Source organism: Pelodiscus sinensis, chromosome 3 (assembly GCF_052426305.1).
Source record: "Pelodiscus sinensis isolate ZL-2025 chromosome 3, ASM5242630v1, whole genome shotgun sequence".
Classification (NCBI taxonomy): domain Eukaryota; kingdom Metazoa; phylum Chordata; order Testudines; family Trionychidae; genus Pelodiscus; species Pelodiscus sinensis.
This window is the reverse complement of record NC_143054.1, coordinates 3507481-3525342: the sequence shown is the minus strand read 5'-3', so window position 1 is coordinate 3525342 and position 17862 is coordinate 3507481. Positions and strand designations below refer to the sequence as shown.

General features: G+C 63.2%; 1 protein-coding gene across 2 annotated transcripts in view; it reads left to right on the top strand.

Moving 5' to 3' along the window:
* Positions 1-17475, top strand: part of SCARA3 (scavenger receptor class A member 3) — a 30349-nt gene extending 12874 nt beyond the window's left edge. The window contains exons 2-6 of one of the 2 annotated variants that reach the window (XM_075925953.2): positions 1074-1127; positions 2170-2289; positions 4981-5079; positions 6406-7449; positions 13935-17475. In XM_075925953.2, the coding sequence (XP_075782068.2) occupies positions 1074-1127; positions 2170-2289; positions 4981-5079; positions 6406-7449; positions 13935-14365 (1748 nt within the window). In that variant the 3' untranslated portion in view covers positions 14366-17475. Of the gene's footprint in view, positions 1-1070; positions 1128-2169; positions 2290-4980; positions 5080-6405; positions 7450-13934 lie in introns of both variants that reach the window. The other variant, XM_075925952.2, reaches the window with a different exon arrangement.
* The last annotated feature ends 387 nt before the right edge of the window (positions 17476-17862 follow it).

Sequence of the window (17862 nt, the reverse complement as noted above, 5' to 3'; positions counted from 1 at the left end):
CTGTTCGAGGATTCGGAGACAGCCTCTGTCCTGCCCCCGTAGGACGGACCAGGCGGCTCCTTGCAGGACGGGCTGGGAACGGTCCGAAGGCCGGCCCTGGGCCCTGCCGGAGCGCGCTGTGCTCTGCCCGCAGGATAAAACTGCCCCAGGTTCATGCCAATGGCAAAGCCGGTTTCCGGCACCCGCTGGCTGTTTTCATCTGAGCTGTGTCCTGCCGCCCCCTCGCCGCCCTGCGCTGGTGACTCCCGGTGACTGCACGAGAGCTGAGTGAGACTTCGCGTCCAGCCCTGCGCCAGGGAACAGGCGCTCCCCTTGCTCCGGGGGGCTGGGCGCCGGAGCAGCGGAGGGGGTGAGGCAGGGAAGGATGGGACCTGCTCTCTGGCCCGTACAGCAGAGCCGGGAGGGGTTACTTGGCACCTGGCAGGGACCCCTCCCGCACTGGGCGAGGCTTCAGCCCCGGCTCGGGGGACGTCGGTAACTCAGCCAGGAGTCCCGGTGAGGCCTGCGAGGGGCCGGAAGTCATGATGGGCCCCTCAGAGGCTGCAGGGGCCAGGAGCAAGCCGGGGGCAGGGAGGGGCTGGGACGGTTCTTGGCCAGGGTTTCCGCAGGCCAAGGGTTAGGGTTAGGCAGGCAGGGTTTCCGCACGATGCCCGTGCCCAAAGGCACAAGCCAACCCTTGATGGAGGCCCCGGGAAGGAGGCCCGTAGGACCCCGGCTTGTTCCTGGCAAAACCCTCTGGTGCGTGTATCTCACGACAGCTGCGACTGTGCGTAGCTCCTTTAGACACCCCCGGAGCTGGGTGCGTTTTCCAGAGCCCCCTGCCTGGGCCGTCTTCCCCCTTCCAAAGCACCCGCAAACCCGGGCGACCGAGCTCCAAGGAGTGTGGGGAGAAAGACCCGAGCGAGATGGGCACCATGGAACCAGCTTTGCCCCGTCCACGGCCAGCTAGACGGTGCCGCCCCGACTGGCGCCGCGTAGCTTCTTACGCGTGGGAGCTGCTTGTGACGCAAGGGGCTACGCGGGGCGGGAGCGGACGGCCCCAAACGCTGACGTTTCTGCCTGTCTTTCAGAAGACGACCTCCTGGGAGAAGAGGACGACATGCCGTCCTTCCGATACAGGCCGGACGGTGAGCGCCCCGGCCGGAGGGGAGGGCCTGTCCGTTCCCCGGGGTCCCCGCTGGGGCGCTCCCCGGCGTCCGTCTGTCTCCCGGTGCTCGTGTATCCGCGGCCGCGCCCCCAGGCTGTTGAGCGCCGTCCGGGGGACCTGTCGTTAGCCCACGTGCCGGGCGGGGAGCGAGGAAGGGCCTCGCCTTGGCGGGTGTGAGGAAGGCGAGCAGGGTCCGCTGGCGAGGGGAGACGTACGGGGCAGGGCCCTGGGGCCCTGCAGGACCGTCCCAGCCCCGTTCTCTTCGGGGAAGTCAGCCCCGGGGAGCCCCAATCTCTCCCCACTTTGGGGAGAGGCGGCTGAGGCGAGGCTGGGGAGAGGTCGGCAGCAGACAGCCCAGGCTGATTCCCCTCAGCCAACAGAAGGGCTGGGGCTGCGGCCGACCGCTTGGGCCCTGTGCGCCCTCGGCACAGCTCCGCTGCCGGGCGGGGAGCTCTGCCGGGGAGTGCAGAGCCAGGCCTTTAAAAGCCTGGAGATGCTTTAAATGCCCCCCTCCCCCAACTCGGGGTCCAGCCGCGTCTTGCGCTGCCCGAGGACCGGTCCGAACCCGGCCCTCCTCAGGGCCTGGCAGGGGCAGAGCAAACTCATCCAGGCCCCTGCCCGCCGTGGCCACCGGAGCCTTCCCATCGCTTTCAGAGGGGGCGGGCCTGCAGCCCTGTGTCTGTCTCCCCCCGGCTACCTCCCGGGCCATAAGCTCCTACCCCCAAGCATAGGGCCTCGCCAGACATGGATCGCTGCGGGTTGCCGCAGGATCTCTGTCGCCTTGGGGGTCCGTGCCGGTGGGGCACCCAGGGAGATGCCCCGATGGATTCGAGGGGTTGATTTGGGGGAACCTCCTGGCTTCTCCCCTCTGCCTAGAGAGGCCCCTGCTGGCGCTGGGCAGCCGGCAGAGGGGGTGTATGTCGGGTTCGCTGCCTCCGAGCTCACACCCACCCCCATCCCTGCCGCTGCCTGCCCACCCCCCTTCCCGGTGCCAGAAGGGTCCAACCTTTGTCCCTGTTCAGGCCGGACCCAGACCACCTGCAGCCGGTGCCAGAGGAACCTGTCACTCCAGACCTCCGTCAAGGGGCTGTACGTCTTCTGCGTCTTGCTGATCGTCGCCGTGACGGTGCTGGCGTCCCTGGGTGAGCCCCCCGGGGGACCTGGCCGCCTTGCCTTCCTGCCTGCTTGCAGTACTGCTGTTTGCAGTCCCCACGACACACAGGCTGGGCGGGGACCGTCACCCGCTTTCTGCCAGGGAGGAAACAGAAAGCGACTTGCCCAAGTCCATGCAGTGGATCAGTGGCAGAGTTGGGCCACCCGTGTCTCACACTCTGGCCACTCACCTGCTTGCGTTGAGCGTGCGTGTGGGTGGATTAAATCCACACTGCTCTGCTGTGTGTCATAGCCCCGCTACTGCTACCCAACATTACCTGATAGCTAAGGCAGCGGGGGCCCGGGCTGTGGAAGCAGTAGGCTCTGGGTTCTACTGGGAAGCTCTGAGCGTGGCCATGCAGCCAAATTTGTGTCGGTGCCATCGGCTCCGGGAGTCACTCCGGAGTAAACGGGGCAGGCTGCTGGAGGGATCTGGACAGGCCGCAAAGCCCCCTGCCCCATGGCCACCACCAGCAGCCACCCGCTGCCCAAACACTGCTAATTCCGCCCACCCCACAGCCCCGTCCCCACAGCGGCTCCCCTTTGCCTCCAGCTAGCCGTGGGTCCGCGCTGTCTTCAGCCCTGCAGAGCCAGGAGGAGAATTCAAGTCCCTCGTGCCCTGTGCACCAGCCGAGTAAAACCACGGGCCAGCCCCTCTCAGCACAGGGCTTGTGGGCCAAGACCCGGCGAGTGTCAGGGCCGGGCATCGCCCGCCCAGGAGCAGAGATCCCGGCGAGCGCCTGGAGAAATCCCCGAGCGGCTTCCCGTCTCCCATGCCGAGTGAAGGCCCCACCCCCCTGGGCCCCTCCAAGCAGCAGGCCGGGCCTGGGGGGGCTCTGGTTTGGGGCAGGGCCTGCATGCCAGTTAGACCCAGTGCTGGGTGGGGTGGTTTCCTCTGGGCTTTTCTGCAGCGTCTTATTTTGGGCAGAGCGAGCTGCCAGACCCCGCAGCCCTGGCACCGGAGGGCTGGAAAAGCCGAGGTCTGGGTATGGGAGGAGCCGCTGCCCGGCCTGGCTCTCTCCCCAGCCCTGAGGCGCTAAGCATGGGTGGCCTGGGAGCTCTCTCCTCCTCCCCGGGTGGGGCGGGCCACCGGAGCAGGCCACGAGTCCTCTGCGGCCGGCCGCTGCGCCGGGGGCCTGTCGGTTCCATCCTGCCGCGCCAGCCAGCTCCAATGCTGATGCCGTTGTGTGGCAACACCCCGGTGCCCTGCCGCCAATGCTGCCCCACGGCCAGGCTGCTCGCGGAGACCGGACCCGGCTGGGGTCCCCACGCCTGCCTCTCCGTTTCCCCTCAGTCTCTTTCCCCACCCGGTGCGGGCAACGCCTCCAGAGCTTCCCCTGAAGGCACCTTCCTCCACCAGCCTCGTCCTCTACCTCCCCCACTGCCTGCTGCTGAGCATCGAGGCTCCTTTTGTAGGCCTCCCTGGCCCCTGATTGGCCGGGTCCTCCAGAGCCTCTCTAGCCTCTTGGAGGACTTATCTATGGCTCTTTCTGGGCTAGGGCTTGGTCCGCCCTGTGAGGGCCTCGCCCTGCCCTGGGGTAAAGGGGCTTTCCCATCCCTGGGTACCCCGGAGCTGAGGCCAGACCCGTTCCTCGGGCTCCTGGAGGGCCAGGGCCTGGCCACCCTAGCAGAGGGAGGGGCAAAGAAGTGGGGCTAAAATCGATTCAGGATTGTGAGTCGCCCAGAGACGGCGGTGAGGGGCCATGCGGGTGCCAGCGAGGGCTGGCCTAGAACAAACCAGTTGTTTCATCTCAGACCTAGGGACGGGGCAAACCGAGAGCCAGCATCACGCTCCATCCGTGTCCACAGACCTGAGGGTGGGAGACGGGTCTGCAGGCCTGGCTGGGCCCTTCTGGGTCGTTGAGACAGGTTCCCTGTTCCCCTCCTAGCATCCCCGTCGTACACTCGGCAAACTCCATCTCCCACCTGGCTGGGTTGTCTGTCCCGTGGCTCTATCACGGACCCCTAGACTCTCCACCGTTCCTGGAGCTGGACATGAATGCACCCAGCATCAGGGCTGTGTTTACGCCCAGTGTCAGGCTGGGGCCGTCGACCCAACCCCAGAGCCTCTCCTGACAGTTTCCCCATCAGCCCCGTGTCATCTACCCTGGCGCCGGGCAGCTGCCCAGGATGAGGACAGCTCATGGACCGTAACCTTCCCTTCTGCAAAAGAGGAGCGGGTCTGTTTCGCTATAAGTCCAAGTTTTTTGGAATGTGTCTTGGACTTACAGCAAGAATGGCCTGTACTATTATACTTCAAAAACTCCTTATTGTTCTTAACTCTGCTGGCCCTGCATTTCTCCATGAGTCCCTTGGCATCCCTTATCATTTTTCTACAATTCCTACCTTCTGATTTATTTTCTTTATTGTCAACTTCCCCGTTCTTCCATTTCTTAAGTATTTAAAAGATTAAGGGTCAGACCCTTAGCTGGTGTAAGTTTGTGCCACCTGGGCATTTGACCCCGTTGATTTCAGTTGATTTCAGTGGAGTTCAACTTATTTACACCAGATAGTGATCTATCACCATTGAGTTCCCTGGATCGTCACATTTTCTACCAGCTGGGATCTGGCCCCTAAACGTCTGCTAATGCTAAAACCAACTCACCTGTGTTGCCTTGGTTTACCTGGAAGAGCTGAAAGCACAGATACCCCCCATGTTCCCATCTCTCTCTTTCCCGTAGTTTTTAAGAAGGTCAATTCTATCGCCGATGACATCAACTCGGCCCAGACTTACTATGAGAAGAAGATTGTGTCTGTCCAGGAAAACCTCCAACAGCTTGGTGAGTGTTCAGATCCCCACGGAGCTCCGACCCCGTTATGTCTCCTGGCCGGCAAACCCTCGGGCAGCAGGGTGGACCTTGGGGTGCAGGAGTTTGCATGGTCACTAGTGGGATGGGCTTGGGTCCATGGTGCACGCACCACAGGGAACGGGCGAGCATGTTACTGGCCAAGGGTGGAAGCATCATTCTGGCCTAGCAGATGGAAGGGGGCTGCTGTAAGGAACCTTTTCATGAGCTGTTAGCCCCCCAGGAGGAAGTACTAGGAGAAAGTCCAGGGTGAGACACCTACATCTCTCCCTCCTTTCCCTTGAACAAGTTCTTGTAGGAAACGTGGATCTTGATAACACTGAGTGCATGTCACCGGCACCAGGCAGATTTGAACCTGGGCCCTTTGGAACTTAGTGTGGGAGCCGCTATAAAGCCAATGGGCGTCTAGCCTAGCCTGTAGAGCTCCCTTGTTCTTATCTTTCTCTGTCAGGGTATGTCTAGACTGCATGCCTCTGGCGCCGGGGGCATGTAAATTAGACATACTGGCATAGTCAATGAAGCGGGGATTTAAATATCCCCCGCTTCATTAGAATAAAAATGGCCGCCGCGCTGTGCTGGCTCAGCTGATCGTCGGCACAGCGGGGCGGTCAAGACGGTGATCGGTCCGCAAGGAAAACCTTTGCCGACCGCTCCCTTATTCGTGCAACAAGGTTGGCAGGAGCAGTCGGCAAAGGCTGTCCTTGCCGACCGATCCCCGTCTTGGTTGCTGGTTCGTACCGCCAAACAGCTGAGCCGGCACAGCGCGGCGGCCATTTTTATTCTAATGAAGCGGGGGATATTTAAATCCCCGCTTCATTGACTATATCGGTATGTTTAATATACATGCCTCTGGCGACAGAGGCTTGTAGTCTAGACATACCCTAAGTGGTCTAAGTGCCACTGCATGGGACAGTGAACCACACTAGGGGTGTGGGTTACACACACCCTAGGTCAATGGCAAAGTGTGTTCCAAAGGCAAGGGAAGTATTACGATCCCTGTTTTTCAGGGGGAAATTGAGGCACTGGGAAAATAGGTGACTTGCCCAAGGCTGTGCAAGGAGTCGGTGTCGGAGTGGGCATTAGCTCCGTCCTCGATTGTGGGGTCTCCCCAGCTGGAGAGATCTGTAGTTAGCCCGCGTGAGGCTCCGCAGTCCCCATGCCCGACAATTAGGAATCCCGGAGCATTGAGAGGACCTCGCAGACGCCGGGGTCTCATCCGAAGGGGCACGTCTCCATCCGCCACGGCTGGCTGGCGTGGCTTGGCGCCCCCCGTGACAGAGCTCTGTGTCTCCCATTCAGGTCAGAAATCCTCGGGCAACTGCTCCTTCTGCCACGACACGGGGCAGCTGGCGCAGGAGATCGCCCAGCTGCAGGGGGAGCTAGAGGAGATCCAGAAGATGCTCTCGGTCCAGGAGATCTTGCTGGACCGGACCGCGCAGAGCTACCAGCAGCTGGCGTCGGCCGGCAGCAAGATCACCAGCGAGCTGGACGGCTGCTCCTTCTCCATCCGGCAGGTCAACCAGACCCTGGGGCATTTCCTCGCCCAGGTGAGGGGCTGGCAGGCGGCCACCTCGGCCCTGGACGGCTCCCTGAAGGGGCTGCTGCAGGAGCGCTACGACATCAGGGCGGCGGCGGAGCTGATGAACTTCTCGGTGGGGCAGAGCGCGGCGTGGATCCAGGCCATCCAGCGGAAGACGGACGAGGAGACGCTGACGCTGCAGAAGATGGTGAGCGAGTGGCAGAACTACACCCGGCTGTTCGGGAGCCTGCGGGCCACCTCGGCCAAGACGGGCGAGCTGGTGAAGAGCATCCAGGCCAGCACGAGCGCGGCCTCGCAGCGCATCAGCCAGAACGCGGAAGGCATGCACGACCTGGTGCTGCAGGTGATGGGGCTGCAGCTGCAGCTGGACAATATCTCCTCCGCCCTGGACGACCACGAGGAGAACGCCCACGACCTGCAGTACCACGCCCGCTACGCGCAGAACCGCACGGCGGAGCGCTTCGAGACCCTGGAGGGGCGCATGGCCTCCCACGAGATCGAGATCGGCACCATCTTCGCCAACATCAACGCCACGGACAGCCACGTGCACAGCATGCTCAAGTACCTGGACGACGTGCGGCTCGCCTGCACCTTGGGCTTCCACGCCCACGCCGAGGAGCTGTACGACCTGAACAGGAGCGTCAGCCTGGCGCTGGGCACCACGGCCCTGCTGCGGGAGCGCTTCGGCCTGCTCAGCGCCCGGCTGGACTTCGACATCCGCAACCTCTCCGTGGTCATGGAGGAAATGAAAGGGGTGGACGTGAGACACGGGCAGATCCTCCGCAACGTCACCGTCCTGCGAGGTGAGTGGCGCGCTGGGTGCACCCCGTCCGGGGCGAGAAGCCAGGACCCCCCGCGTGAAAGGGCCGGGCCCCGCGGGCGGGAGAAGCAGCGTGTGTGCGCGCACCAGGGAAACCTTCAGGGAAACTGAGGCAGCACACATGTGACCCAGAGAGCAGAGCTGAGGTGTCCGCCCGGGAGGATTTTGGCTCCAGACGAGGAAGGGGGAGGGGAGGAGGTTGACAGTGTCTGGGTCACTGGTCCCACCACAGAAATGTCAGGAGGGGGGTTTCAGAAGTGACGGGGGGTCTTTGGGCCTGACATGGGGCACCTCACCAGGTCCCGTGCTCGCGGCAAAGCCGGCCTCTATGTGGTGTCCGCGGCCAGGCTCCCTCAACCGCCCCTTCACACACGTACGCTCGCCTGCCCACCGTAACACACCCACGTCACAACGCGTCACCGCGACCCCTCTGCCGCCACTTCACACACGTACACTTACCCGCACACCGTAACACACCCACGTCTCAATGCGTCCCCGCAACCCGTCAATATCCCCTTCACACACGTACGCTCACCCGCCCACTGTAACACACCCACGTCACAACACTCCCCACCACCCCTCTACCGCCCCTTCACACACGTACACTCAACCGCCCACCGTAACACACCCACGTCACAACGCGTCCCCGCAACCCCTCAACAGCCCCTTCACACACGTACGCTCACCCGCACACCGTAACACACCCACGTCTCAATGCGTCCCCGCAGCCGCTCAACTGCCCCTTCACACACGTACGCTCACCCGCCCACCGTAACACACCCACGTCACAACGCGTCCCCGCAACTCCTCTACCGCCCCTTCACACACGTACACTCACCCGCCCACCGTAACACACCCACGTCACAACGCGTCCCCGCAGCCGCTCAACCGCCCCTTCACACACGTACGCTCACCCGCCCACCGTAACACACCCACGTCACAACGCGTCCCCGCAACTCCTCTACCGCCCCTTCACACACGTACGCTCACCCGCCCACCGTAACACACCCACGTCACAACGCGTCCCCGCAACTCCTCTACCGCCCCTTCACACACGTACATTCACCTGCCCACCGTAACACACCCACGTCACAACGCGTCCCCGACTCCTCTACTGCCCCTTCACACACGTACGCTCACCCGCCCACCGTAACACACCCACGTCACAACGCGTCCCCGCGACCCCTCAACCGCCCCTTCACACACGTACGCTCATCTGCACACCGTAACACACCCACGTCACAACACTCCCTGCCACCCCTCTACCGCCCCTTCACACACGTACGCTCACCCGCACACCGTAACACACCCACGTCACAACACGTCCCCGCAACTCCTCTACCGCCCCTTCACACACGTACATTCACCTGCCCACCGTAACACACCCACGTCACAACGCGTCCCCGACTCCTCTACTGCCCCTTCACACACGTACATTCACCTGCCCACCGTAACACACCCACGTCACAACGCGTCCCCGCGACCCCTCAACCGCCCCTTCACACACGTACGCTCATCCGCACACCGTAACACACCCACGTCACAACACTCCCTGCCACCCCTCTACCGCCCCTTCACACACGTACACTCAACCGCCCACCGTAACACACCCACGTCACAACACTCCCTGCCACCCCTCTACCGCCCCTTCACACACGAACGCTCACCCGCCCACCGTAACACACCCACGTCACAACGCGTCCCCGCGACCCCTCAACAGCCCCTTCACACACGTACGCTCATCTGCACACCGTAACACACCCACGTCACAACACTCCCTGCCACCCCTCTACCGCCCCTTCACACACGTACGCTCACCCGCACACCGTAACACACCCACGTCACAACGCATCCCCGCAACTCCTCTACCGCCCCTTCACACACGTACGCTCACCCGCCCACCGTAACACACCCACGTCACAACGCGTCCCCGCAACTCCTCTACCGCCCCTTCACACACGTACGCTCACCTGCCCACCGTAACACACCCACGTCACAACGCGTCCCCGACTCCTCTACTGCCCCTTCACACACGTACGCTCACCCGCCCACCGTAACACACCCACGTCACAACGCGTCCCCGCGACCCCTCAACCGCCCCTTCACACACGTACGCTCATCTGCACACCGTAACACACCCACGTCACAACACTCCCTGCCACCCCTCTACCGCCCCTTCACACACGTACGCTCACCCGCACACCGTAACACACCCACGTCACAACACGTCCCCGCAACTCCTCTACCGCCCCTTCACACACGTACATTCACCTGCCCACCGTAACACACCCACGTCACAACGCGTCCCCGACTCCTCTACTGCCCCTTCACACACGAATGCTCACCCGCCCACCGTAACACACCCACGTCACAACGCGTCCCCGCGACCCCTCAACCGCCCCTTCACACACGTACGCTCATCTGCACACCGTAACACACCCACGTCACAACACTCCCTGCCACCCCTCTACCGCCCCTTCACACACGTACGCTCACCCGCACACCGTAACACACCCACGTCACAACGTGTCCCCGACTCCTCTACTGCCCCTTCACACACGTACGCTCACCCGCACACTGTAACACACCCACGTCACAACGCGTCCCCGACTCCTCTACTGCCCCTTCACACACGTACGCTCACCCGCACACCGTAACACACCCACGTCACAACGCGTCCCCGCGACCCCTCAACCGCCCCTTCACACACGTACGCTCATCTGCACACCGTAACACACCCACGTCACAACACTCCCTGCCACCCCTCTACCGCCCCTTCACACACGTACGCTCACCCGCACACCGTAACACACCCACGTCACAACGTGTCCCCGACTCCTCTACTGCCCCTTCACACACGTACGCTCACCCGCACACAGTAACACACCCACGTCACAACGCGTCCCCGACTCCTCTACTGCCCCTTCACACACGTACGCTCACCCGCCCACCGTAACACACCCACGTCACAACGCGTCCCCGCGACCCCTCAACCGCCCCTTCACACACGTACGCTCACCCGCCCACCGTAACACACCCACGTCACAACGCGTCCCCGCAACCCCTCTACCGCCCCTTCACACACCGTAACACACCCATCTCACAATGCGTCCCGCACAGCCTTGCCCCGAGGTGTAACCGATGCTGTTGGGCAGTGGTGAGACGCCTGCCTGGGGAGAGCAGGGCTTTGGCCATTGAGTGCGTCTCGATTCCTTGGTGGGATCAGTGCCGCCCTGAGGGAATTTCCAGCGGCTGTCTTGGGAGTGAAGGCCCTCGGTTAGCTCGGGAGCAGGCTCAGCCCGGGGCAGATTCGACAGCAGCCAAGCCGAGAAACGAGACGCCCACTGAGCCCACGGCCTCTCTGCTGCGCCGGGCACTGGGGCTGCCAGGCCGGCCGAAGGGGGGTGTGCATTGGGATGTGTGTCTGCACGTTGGGAGGCGTGGGTGTGGGTAGGGTAGGGATGGGGATGAAGGAGAGGGGGTCTCGAGAGCGAAGGGGGGCTGTGCTGTGGGGGGAGGGCTGTGCATTGTGAGGGGTGGGTAGGGGTTGAGGGGGTGTGGCTATGGAGGGGAGGGGGCTGTGCAGTGTGCGGGGGGCTGTGACGATGAGTGTGCGTGTGTTACAATGTGTGGGTGGGGACTGTGAAGGGAAGCGGTTGCAGGAGGGTAGGTCTGTGCTGTGTGACCTGGGCTGGGACACAGCCGCTCCTGGCCCACACAGCCTGCACTGCAGTGAGGGCAGGAGGCGGCTGCGGGAGGGATTCTACAGGGGGAGACAGTTGCCCACACTGGCATTGGGCCAGGGCGCCAGCTACAGTCTCGAGAAACCCCAGGGCAGTGCCTGTTTCCCTCCCGTGGTAGCTATACCCCTCTGACAGCGCCTGTTTCCCTCCGACGGTAGCCACACCCTTCTGGCAGCACCTGTTTCCCTCCCGCGGTAGCTACACCCTTCTGGCAGCGCCTGTTTCCCTCCCGCAGTAGCTACACCCTTCTGGCAGCGCCTGTTTCCCTCCCGCGGTAGCTACACCCCTCTTGCAGCGCCTGTTTCCCTCCGACGGTAGCTACATCCCTCTGCAGCGCCTGTTTCCCTCATGTGGTAGCTATACCATTCTGGCAGTGCCCTCCAGAGACAGCGCCAGCGTGTGCTGCTTAGGGCAAAGGGGGGCCGGGGTTGGTCCCACCTTCCCCAGAAAACAGGAACACCTGCCCCAGCCCAGCCTCCCCAGCTCTCCCGGCCACCACTCCTGTCGCCGGTCTCCTAGCCTGGAAAAAGTGAGCGATGCGAACGGATCCATGGGCCTGGCGGGGCCGCTCGCTGGCGCAGCACCTGGCAGCATCTCGCCGGGACAGGGGGGTAAACAGGAGGAGCTGGGCTCTCGCTGGCTGAGTTCCCTAGCTGATGGCTTAAGCCAGGCCCTACAGGGGCACTGCCATTTGCTAGCCAGCAGCCCCGCAGGCATCGCCGCGGCACAGACAGCAACCCACGCCCAGGACTCTGCCCGCCCGCGTTTCCTGTCTCTGACAGCCACCAAAGTCAGAGGCCTCCAAGGGAAATAAAAAAAAAATCCTCCATAAGCGCTCTCATATAATTGCTCGCTCCTGTGTTATTGGGAAGACGAGGGGGAATTCCATCCAGATCAGCCCCGTGGCACAGTGGTTGAGATTTCACATCGTGTTCATCCTTGCCAGGGCAGGAGTCTTCCTCTTCAGAAATGGTCTGAAAGAAATGTCATGTGGCAGTGAGTTCCGCAGGGCAATTCACTAACGCAAAACAGAGCGCTGGAGTCAGGGTTGCTGAGCAGGACATGATTGGCTGGGTCTCATCCTATGCCACATTTTCGCTCCTCCCAAACCCACGGCTCAGTTTGGGGGCATTATTTATTCATGGTTGTCCTACCTGAGCCAGGCCCCACTGTGCTGAGTGTGGTAGAAACACAAAAATAACAGGTCCGGCGAATTCCCCCTCAGAGGAGAGATAACAAGAGGATATAACAGTCGGGGGTGGGTACCAGTCCGATGATTATGAACAGCGGTCTTGGCCAGCCAGTGTTGTGCGGGTGTCATGGGGCAGGTGTGATTTGAAGGACAGTGTAGTGACACGACTGGTCACCTCTGGGGAGGGGGGCTGGGACTGTTGGATGGGGGGGCGGGGGCTACAGGCCAGGGTGCAGGCGCATTGGCCAAGCTTTGGGTCCCCAAGAGAGGCCGGTCAGTTCTATGACGGCTTCCCCCAGCTGGAAGGACGCAGGATCGGGCAGTTGCTCAGACACCAGCCGGTTCCTGGGAGCTGGGTGATTCGTGGCAGCAGTTCTGGCAGAGTTGCAAGCTGCTCTCCAAACCCTGGGGCGGGGGGCGGGGGCAGAAGGACACTTCCCGCCCCGGCCTCGTTGCCTGGGCTTCCCCCTCTGTGGCATGCAGCCGGGTAGGATGTGGAAGGCGTCTCCCACCGGCTCGGTGCCCGCTGCCTGCCGGTGGATTTTGGCCCTTCGCTGCCTTCCTGTGTCACCAGCCTGGGCCGGGGGGAGCTCAGCTCTAGCCAGTGGGACTGCGCGAGCCAGGGGGGTGTCCCTGCGCAGGCTCCTGCTGCCAGGACAGAGTAACCAAGTAACACTGGCTAAGGATGCTCTGCACTCCCCATCTCTTCTCCCATTGCCGGGATACCGTAACCACGGTAACACTGGTTAACCATGCTCTTCACTCCTCACCTGTTCCCTCATTGCCGGGATACCGTAACCACGGTAACACTGGTTAACCATGCTCTTCACTCCTCACCTGTTCCCCCATTGCCGGGATACCGTAACCACGGTAACACTGGTTAACCATGCTCTTCACTCCTCACCTGTTCCCTCATTGCCGGGATACCGTAACCACGGTAACACTGGTTAACCATGCTCTGCACTCCTCACCTGTTCCCCCATTGCCGGGATACCGTAACCACGGTAACACTGGTTAACCATGCTCTGCACTCCTCACCTGTTCCCCCATTGCCGGGATACCGTAACCACGGTAACACTGGTTAACCATGCTCTGCACTCCCCATCTCTTCTCCCATTGCCGGGATACCGTAACCATGGTAACACTGGCTAAGGATGCTCTGCACTCCTCACCTCTTCTCCCATTGCCGGGATACCGTAACCACGGTAACACTGGTTAACCATGCTCTGCACTCCCCACCTCTTCTCCCATTGCCGATACTGTAACCAAGGTAACACTGGTTAACTGTACTCTGTGCTCCCCACCTGTTCTTCTCCCATTGTTTGAATACTGTAACCTTTCCCATTACCTGAATATTGTAATCAAGGTAACATGGATTAACTATGATCTGTATTCACCACCTCATCCTTTCCTGTTACCTGGATACGGTAACCAGGGTAACACAACTTAACGATGCTCCGTGCTTCCCACTGGATCCTTTCCTGTTACCATGGTAACACAGGTTAACGATGCTCTGCTCTCTTTTCCCCACAGGTGTACCTGGCCTGCCAGGACCCAGAGGACTCAAAGGCGACGTCGGGGTGAAGGGGCCCGCAGGCAGCAAGGGGGAGAAGGGTGACGCTGGGGGGCTGGGCTCTCCCGGCCCCCAGGGGTCCAGAGGCCCTCCCGGTATCCCCGGCCCCGAAGGCGAGAGGGGCCCTGTTGGCTTGAAGGGCTTGCCAGGCCTCAAAGGCACCAAGGGCAGCTTCGGGCTGGCAGGACTCAAAGGACAGGTGGGCCTGAAAGGCGACGTGGGCCCTCAGGGGCCAGAGGGCGCGCCGGGGCCGGTGGGACCAGCGGGGCCACAAGGGAAGCCAGGGATCCCAGGGAAGCCTGGGCCTCCAGGCCAAATTGGGCCGACGGGTCCCAAGGGAGACCCCGGCGTGAGGGGGCTCCCAGGCGTACCGGGGCCCCCGGGCGTCTAAGCCACCCCTGCCTTGCGGGCTGCTGGGGCGGCCTCCGCAGCGCGGCACGGACTGAACACGCCCGCTGGCCAGAGGCGCGTCCCAACGACTGTCGCCAGCCCCCCTGGGCCCTGCGGGAGAGGCAGCCAGCGCGCCCAGCGAGGAGACCCGCCGCCAGAACCGGCCCAGCACCACCAGGCGGCAGCACCCACGCCCTCCGAGACGGCCAAGGACAGCGTGGCCTCCGGACAGGCCCGGCTGGGAACCCGGCGCTACCTGCCTCCCGCCCTTCCCCTCCCCAGGCCCTGTTTGCTTGCGCACGCGGGACTGTTTGCAAAGCCGGGAGCGAAATCCCCCTGCGCAGGTGAGAGCGAGACTCCGGCTTAGGGAGGGGCCAGGCCCTGCGGACAAGCCACAGGCCACTGCCCTGCAGAGATCTGGGCAGCCGCTTCCTGTGTCTCTTTCGCTGGCAGGGCGCGGGCGTCGTGCTGCCCGGCACGGACCCACACGCCTCTGGTCCCCTCATCGCCTTGGTTTCCATCGGCAGCTCCTTTCCCTGTGTAACGCTGGCTGCGAGCGGGTCCGGGCGCCGCGCTCTCGCACCGCGCCTGCCCGGTTCTGTCTCCGAGAGCCCCCAGTTCTGTGGTCGGATACTTGGAGTCTCCTTCCTGACCCCATGCCAGCCCCTTGGGCGTGGTTTGTCAGTACCCGCTCTGCTCCTGGTGGGCACAATCAGCCGCCCTCCTAGCAGGCGCGAGAGGGGCCAAGGATCAAACAGCCCTGGGATCCCCACCCCACCTGGAAAGGGATGAGGGATTCGGGGAGCAGGGATTCGGAATTCGGGGAGCAGACACTGCCGGAGGCTCCGAATTCACATCTCCGATCTCCAGCCCTGTGCAAGGAGAGCCCCAAAGGAGGATGCTGGCAGAGGGGGTGGAGAGGAGCCAGGAGGCTGACTGGAGGGTCAGAGATCCTGCCTGATAGAGCCAGTCTGACGTGGGGGTCGCCCCACAGAGAGAGGGGCAGGACGAGACTGGAGGGCAGGCTGCCAGTATTTAGTAACAGGCCCGTCAGTCGGGCAGAGAAAGATCTCGCGCCCCACCGCCAGGGGGCTGAAACTGACCGACAGAGCCAGGAAACGTGTCCCCTTTTAACGGCCAGCGGGCTGCCCCTCAGATGGTGCCCGGCTCTGTGTCCCTCTGCCCACCTGGTGGGGCCGGGGGGCAGTTTCCCAAGGCCTGTGGCGGATTCCCCCTCACTGACCATCTTCGGCCCCCGGAATTACTGTGGGGCCATGTCATGCGGTGGGGGGAGGGAAGGCCAGATGATCACAGTGGGCCCTGCTGACTTTTGGGGTCTGTGATGTGCTCGTTTGACAGCTACGGGCCCTGCTGACTTGCCGACAGCCAGTGGCGGGGAAGGGGGTCTTAGAACCTAAGCCACCGAGTCCCTGACCCAGAGGAGCACGGCTTACTCCGTGCCTGGCCTGAGCAGCCCCCTCCCTCTGTCAGCAGTAACCCCCAATGTATCAGAGGAAGGGCTTAGTTACCCCTAATCTCCCAAGGAGCTGATGAGGGAAAATCTGTCCTTAATCCCCGTCTAGCCATTACACATCCGTCTGGGCACTCCTGCTGTCCCTGGGGGTGCCCAAGACCCCAGGGGCACATGCTAAGTTTTTGGCCTCAGTGACATCCAGTGGCAGGGAGTTCCGCAGACGTAAGTGTGCCGTGTGGGAACATTTTCCTTTCCTCTGCTTTTGTCTGCCCCCTTCTGAGTCTCTTGGCACGCCCGCTTGTTTTCATCTCACAAAGCAGGGGACACGGCCGCTTCTGAGCCCCCCCCTCCAGGGGAGCAACACCATTCCCCCAGCCTCGGCCAGGGGCTGTCTTCGTCGGTGCCTTTCTCAGGTGTCATCGGAAGCCCTGGCGCTGATCCGCGGGGTGAGCTTGGGCAGGTCTCAGCCCCTGCGCGTTGCCTCAGTTTCCCTCTCTGTGAAATGGGAACAAGACGACCCCCCTGCCGCCCCAGCGTCGAGGTGTGTGACTCGCGAGTGCAGCGTGTTCCTGCCATTCGGGCCTGCTTGGGGGGAGTGCAGGGGTTCGGGACGTGAGGGGAGCCCTGCCACTGGGCCAACTCAGACCCCGTTCGCTCCCACGCGTCATGGGGCCAGTGGCGAATGGTGCACCGGGCATGGGGTGGCGGGCTGCAGCTAGGCAGGACCAGGGCAGGGCTAGAGACTAGTGGTGGGAAGGAAGGGGTGGCCTAGAGAAGTGGCAACAGGCCAGGGAGAGGCGCCGGGGGCTTTGGGGAGCAGCCAACTCGGTGGGGGCGGCTGAGCTGCGGGACCAGGGTCAAGCCAAGTAGGAGAGGAAGTGGGGGGGGCCGTCTGGCTGGGAGCCTGGAGGGGAAGCAGGCTGGGGGCAGCACTGGGGAGCTCCGCTCCCTGGCTCTGAGACCCTGCCCCTGCCAAGCGGCCCCAGCGGGGGGCTAGGATGACAGGCCCAGCTGCTGCCTCCACGGTTCAGGGCAGGCACAAAACCGGGGGAAACACCCTCCCCGAGGCCTGGCTGCGAGCCGGCCCGGCCCCAGAACAGCCGCTGGCTTACGGCGCCCAGGCTGCCTCCTGCCCCGAGTCCCAGCTGAGTTGCAGCTCCCTGCAGGGCCGTCCCACGCCTCCCACCCCCCCAGCCTTCCTCGAGTCTCCCAACCCACCCAAAACTCCGCAGCACCCTGGGGAGCGCCCGGCCCAGCCCCAGGGAGCCACCCCCCAGACAGCGCCCCCTGCCCTTGCGGAAGGGACAAGCGCCTGGCTCTGGGGAGCAGGGGCCCCCTTCCCGCGGTGCAGGCCGGTGAGTGTGTGTGCAACATGGTGCAGCTGGTTTGCGTCATCCCCCCCCCCCCCCCGTCTACCTGCGCTATAATGGCAAATGTATTCCTGGATCAATAAAGCTACGACCGTTCGGGGAGCGCCAGCCCCCTCACTTTGCGGGTGCCGCGTTGCCCCTCGCTTGGATTTCTAGGCTGCCAGATGTGCAGCCCGGGCCCGGCTGGGTCCTGCCGACTGCCCGCTCCTGGCTGGCACTGCGGGGGCGAGGGGCTGCAGAGACCAGCGTCGAGATGGGGGAGCCGCTGACGCCGAAGAGGGGCCCCTCCCGTCTGAGGTTTTGGGCGGGGGGAAGGGAGCAAAACGTGGGGCTCCGAGAGGAGCCAGGACTCGCTCGGTTTATCTGGAGCAGGGTTGGGGGTCACAGCCGGGGGGGACCCAGAGAGGTGGGGTGATCAAGTCCTGCCCCGGGGGAGGAGGGGAAAGGCCAGGCTGGGTTCGAACGTGTCCAGGGGTGGGGGTCAGAATCAGCCCTGCATTGCCTCCCCCCCCCCCACACACACACAGCAGCAGCTCCAGTCCCACAGGGCTGCCTGGACTTGGCTCTCTGCTCCAGGTGCCGGGGTGTGGGGTTCACAACATAACTCTGGCCCCACTCCAGCCCTCCCTCCAGCCTACATGGCCCATAGGCCCA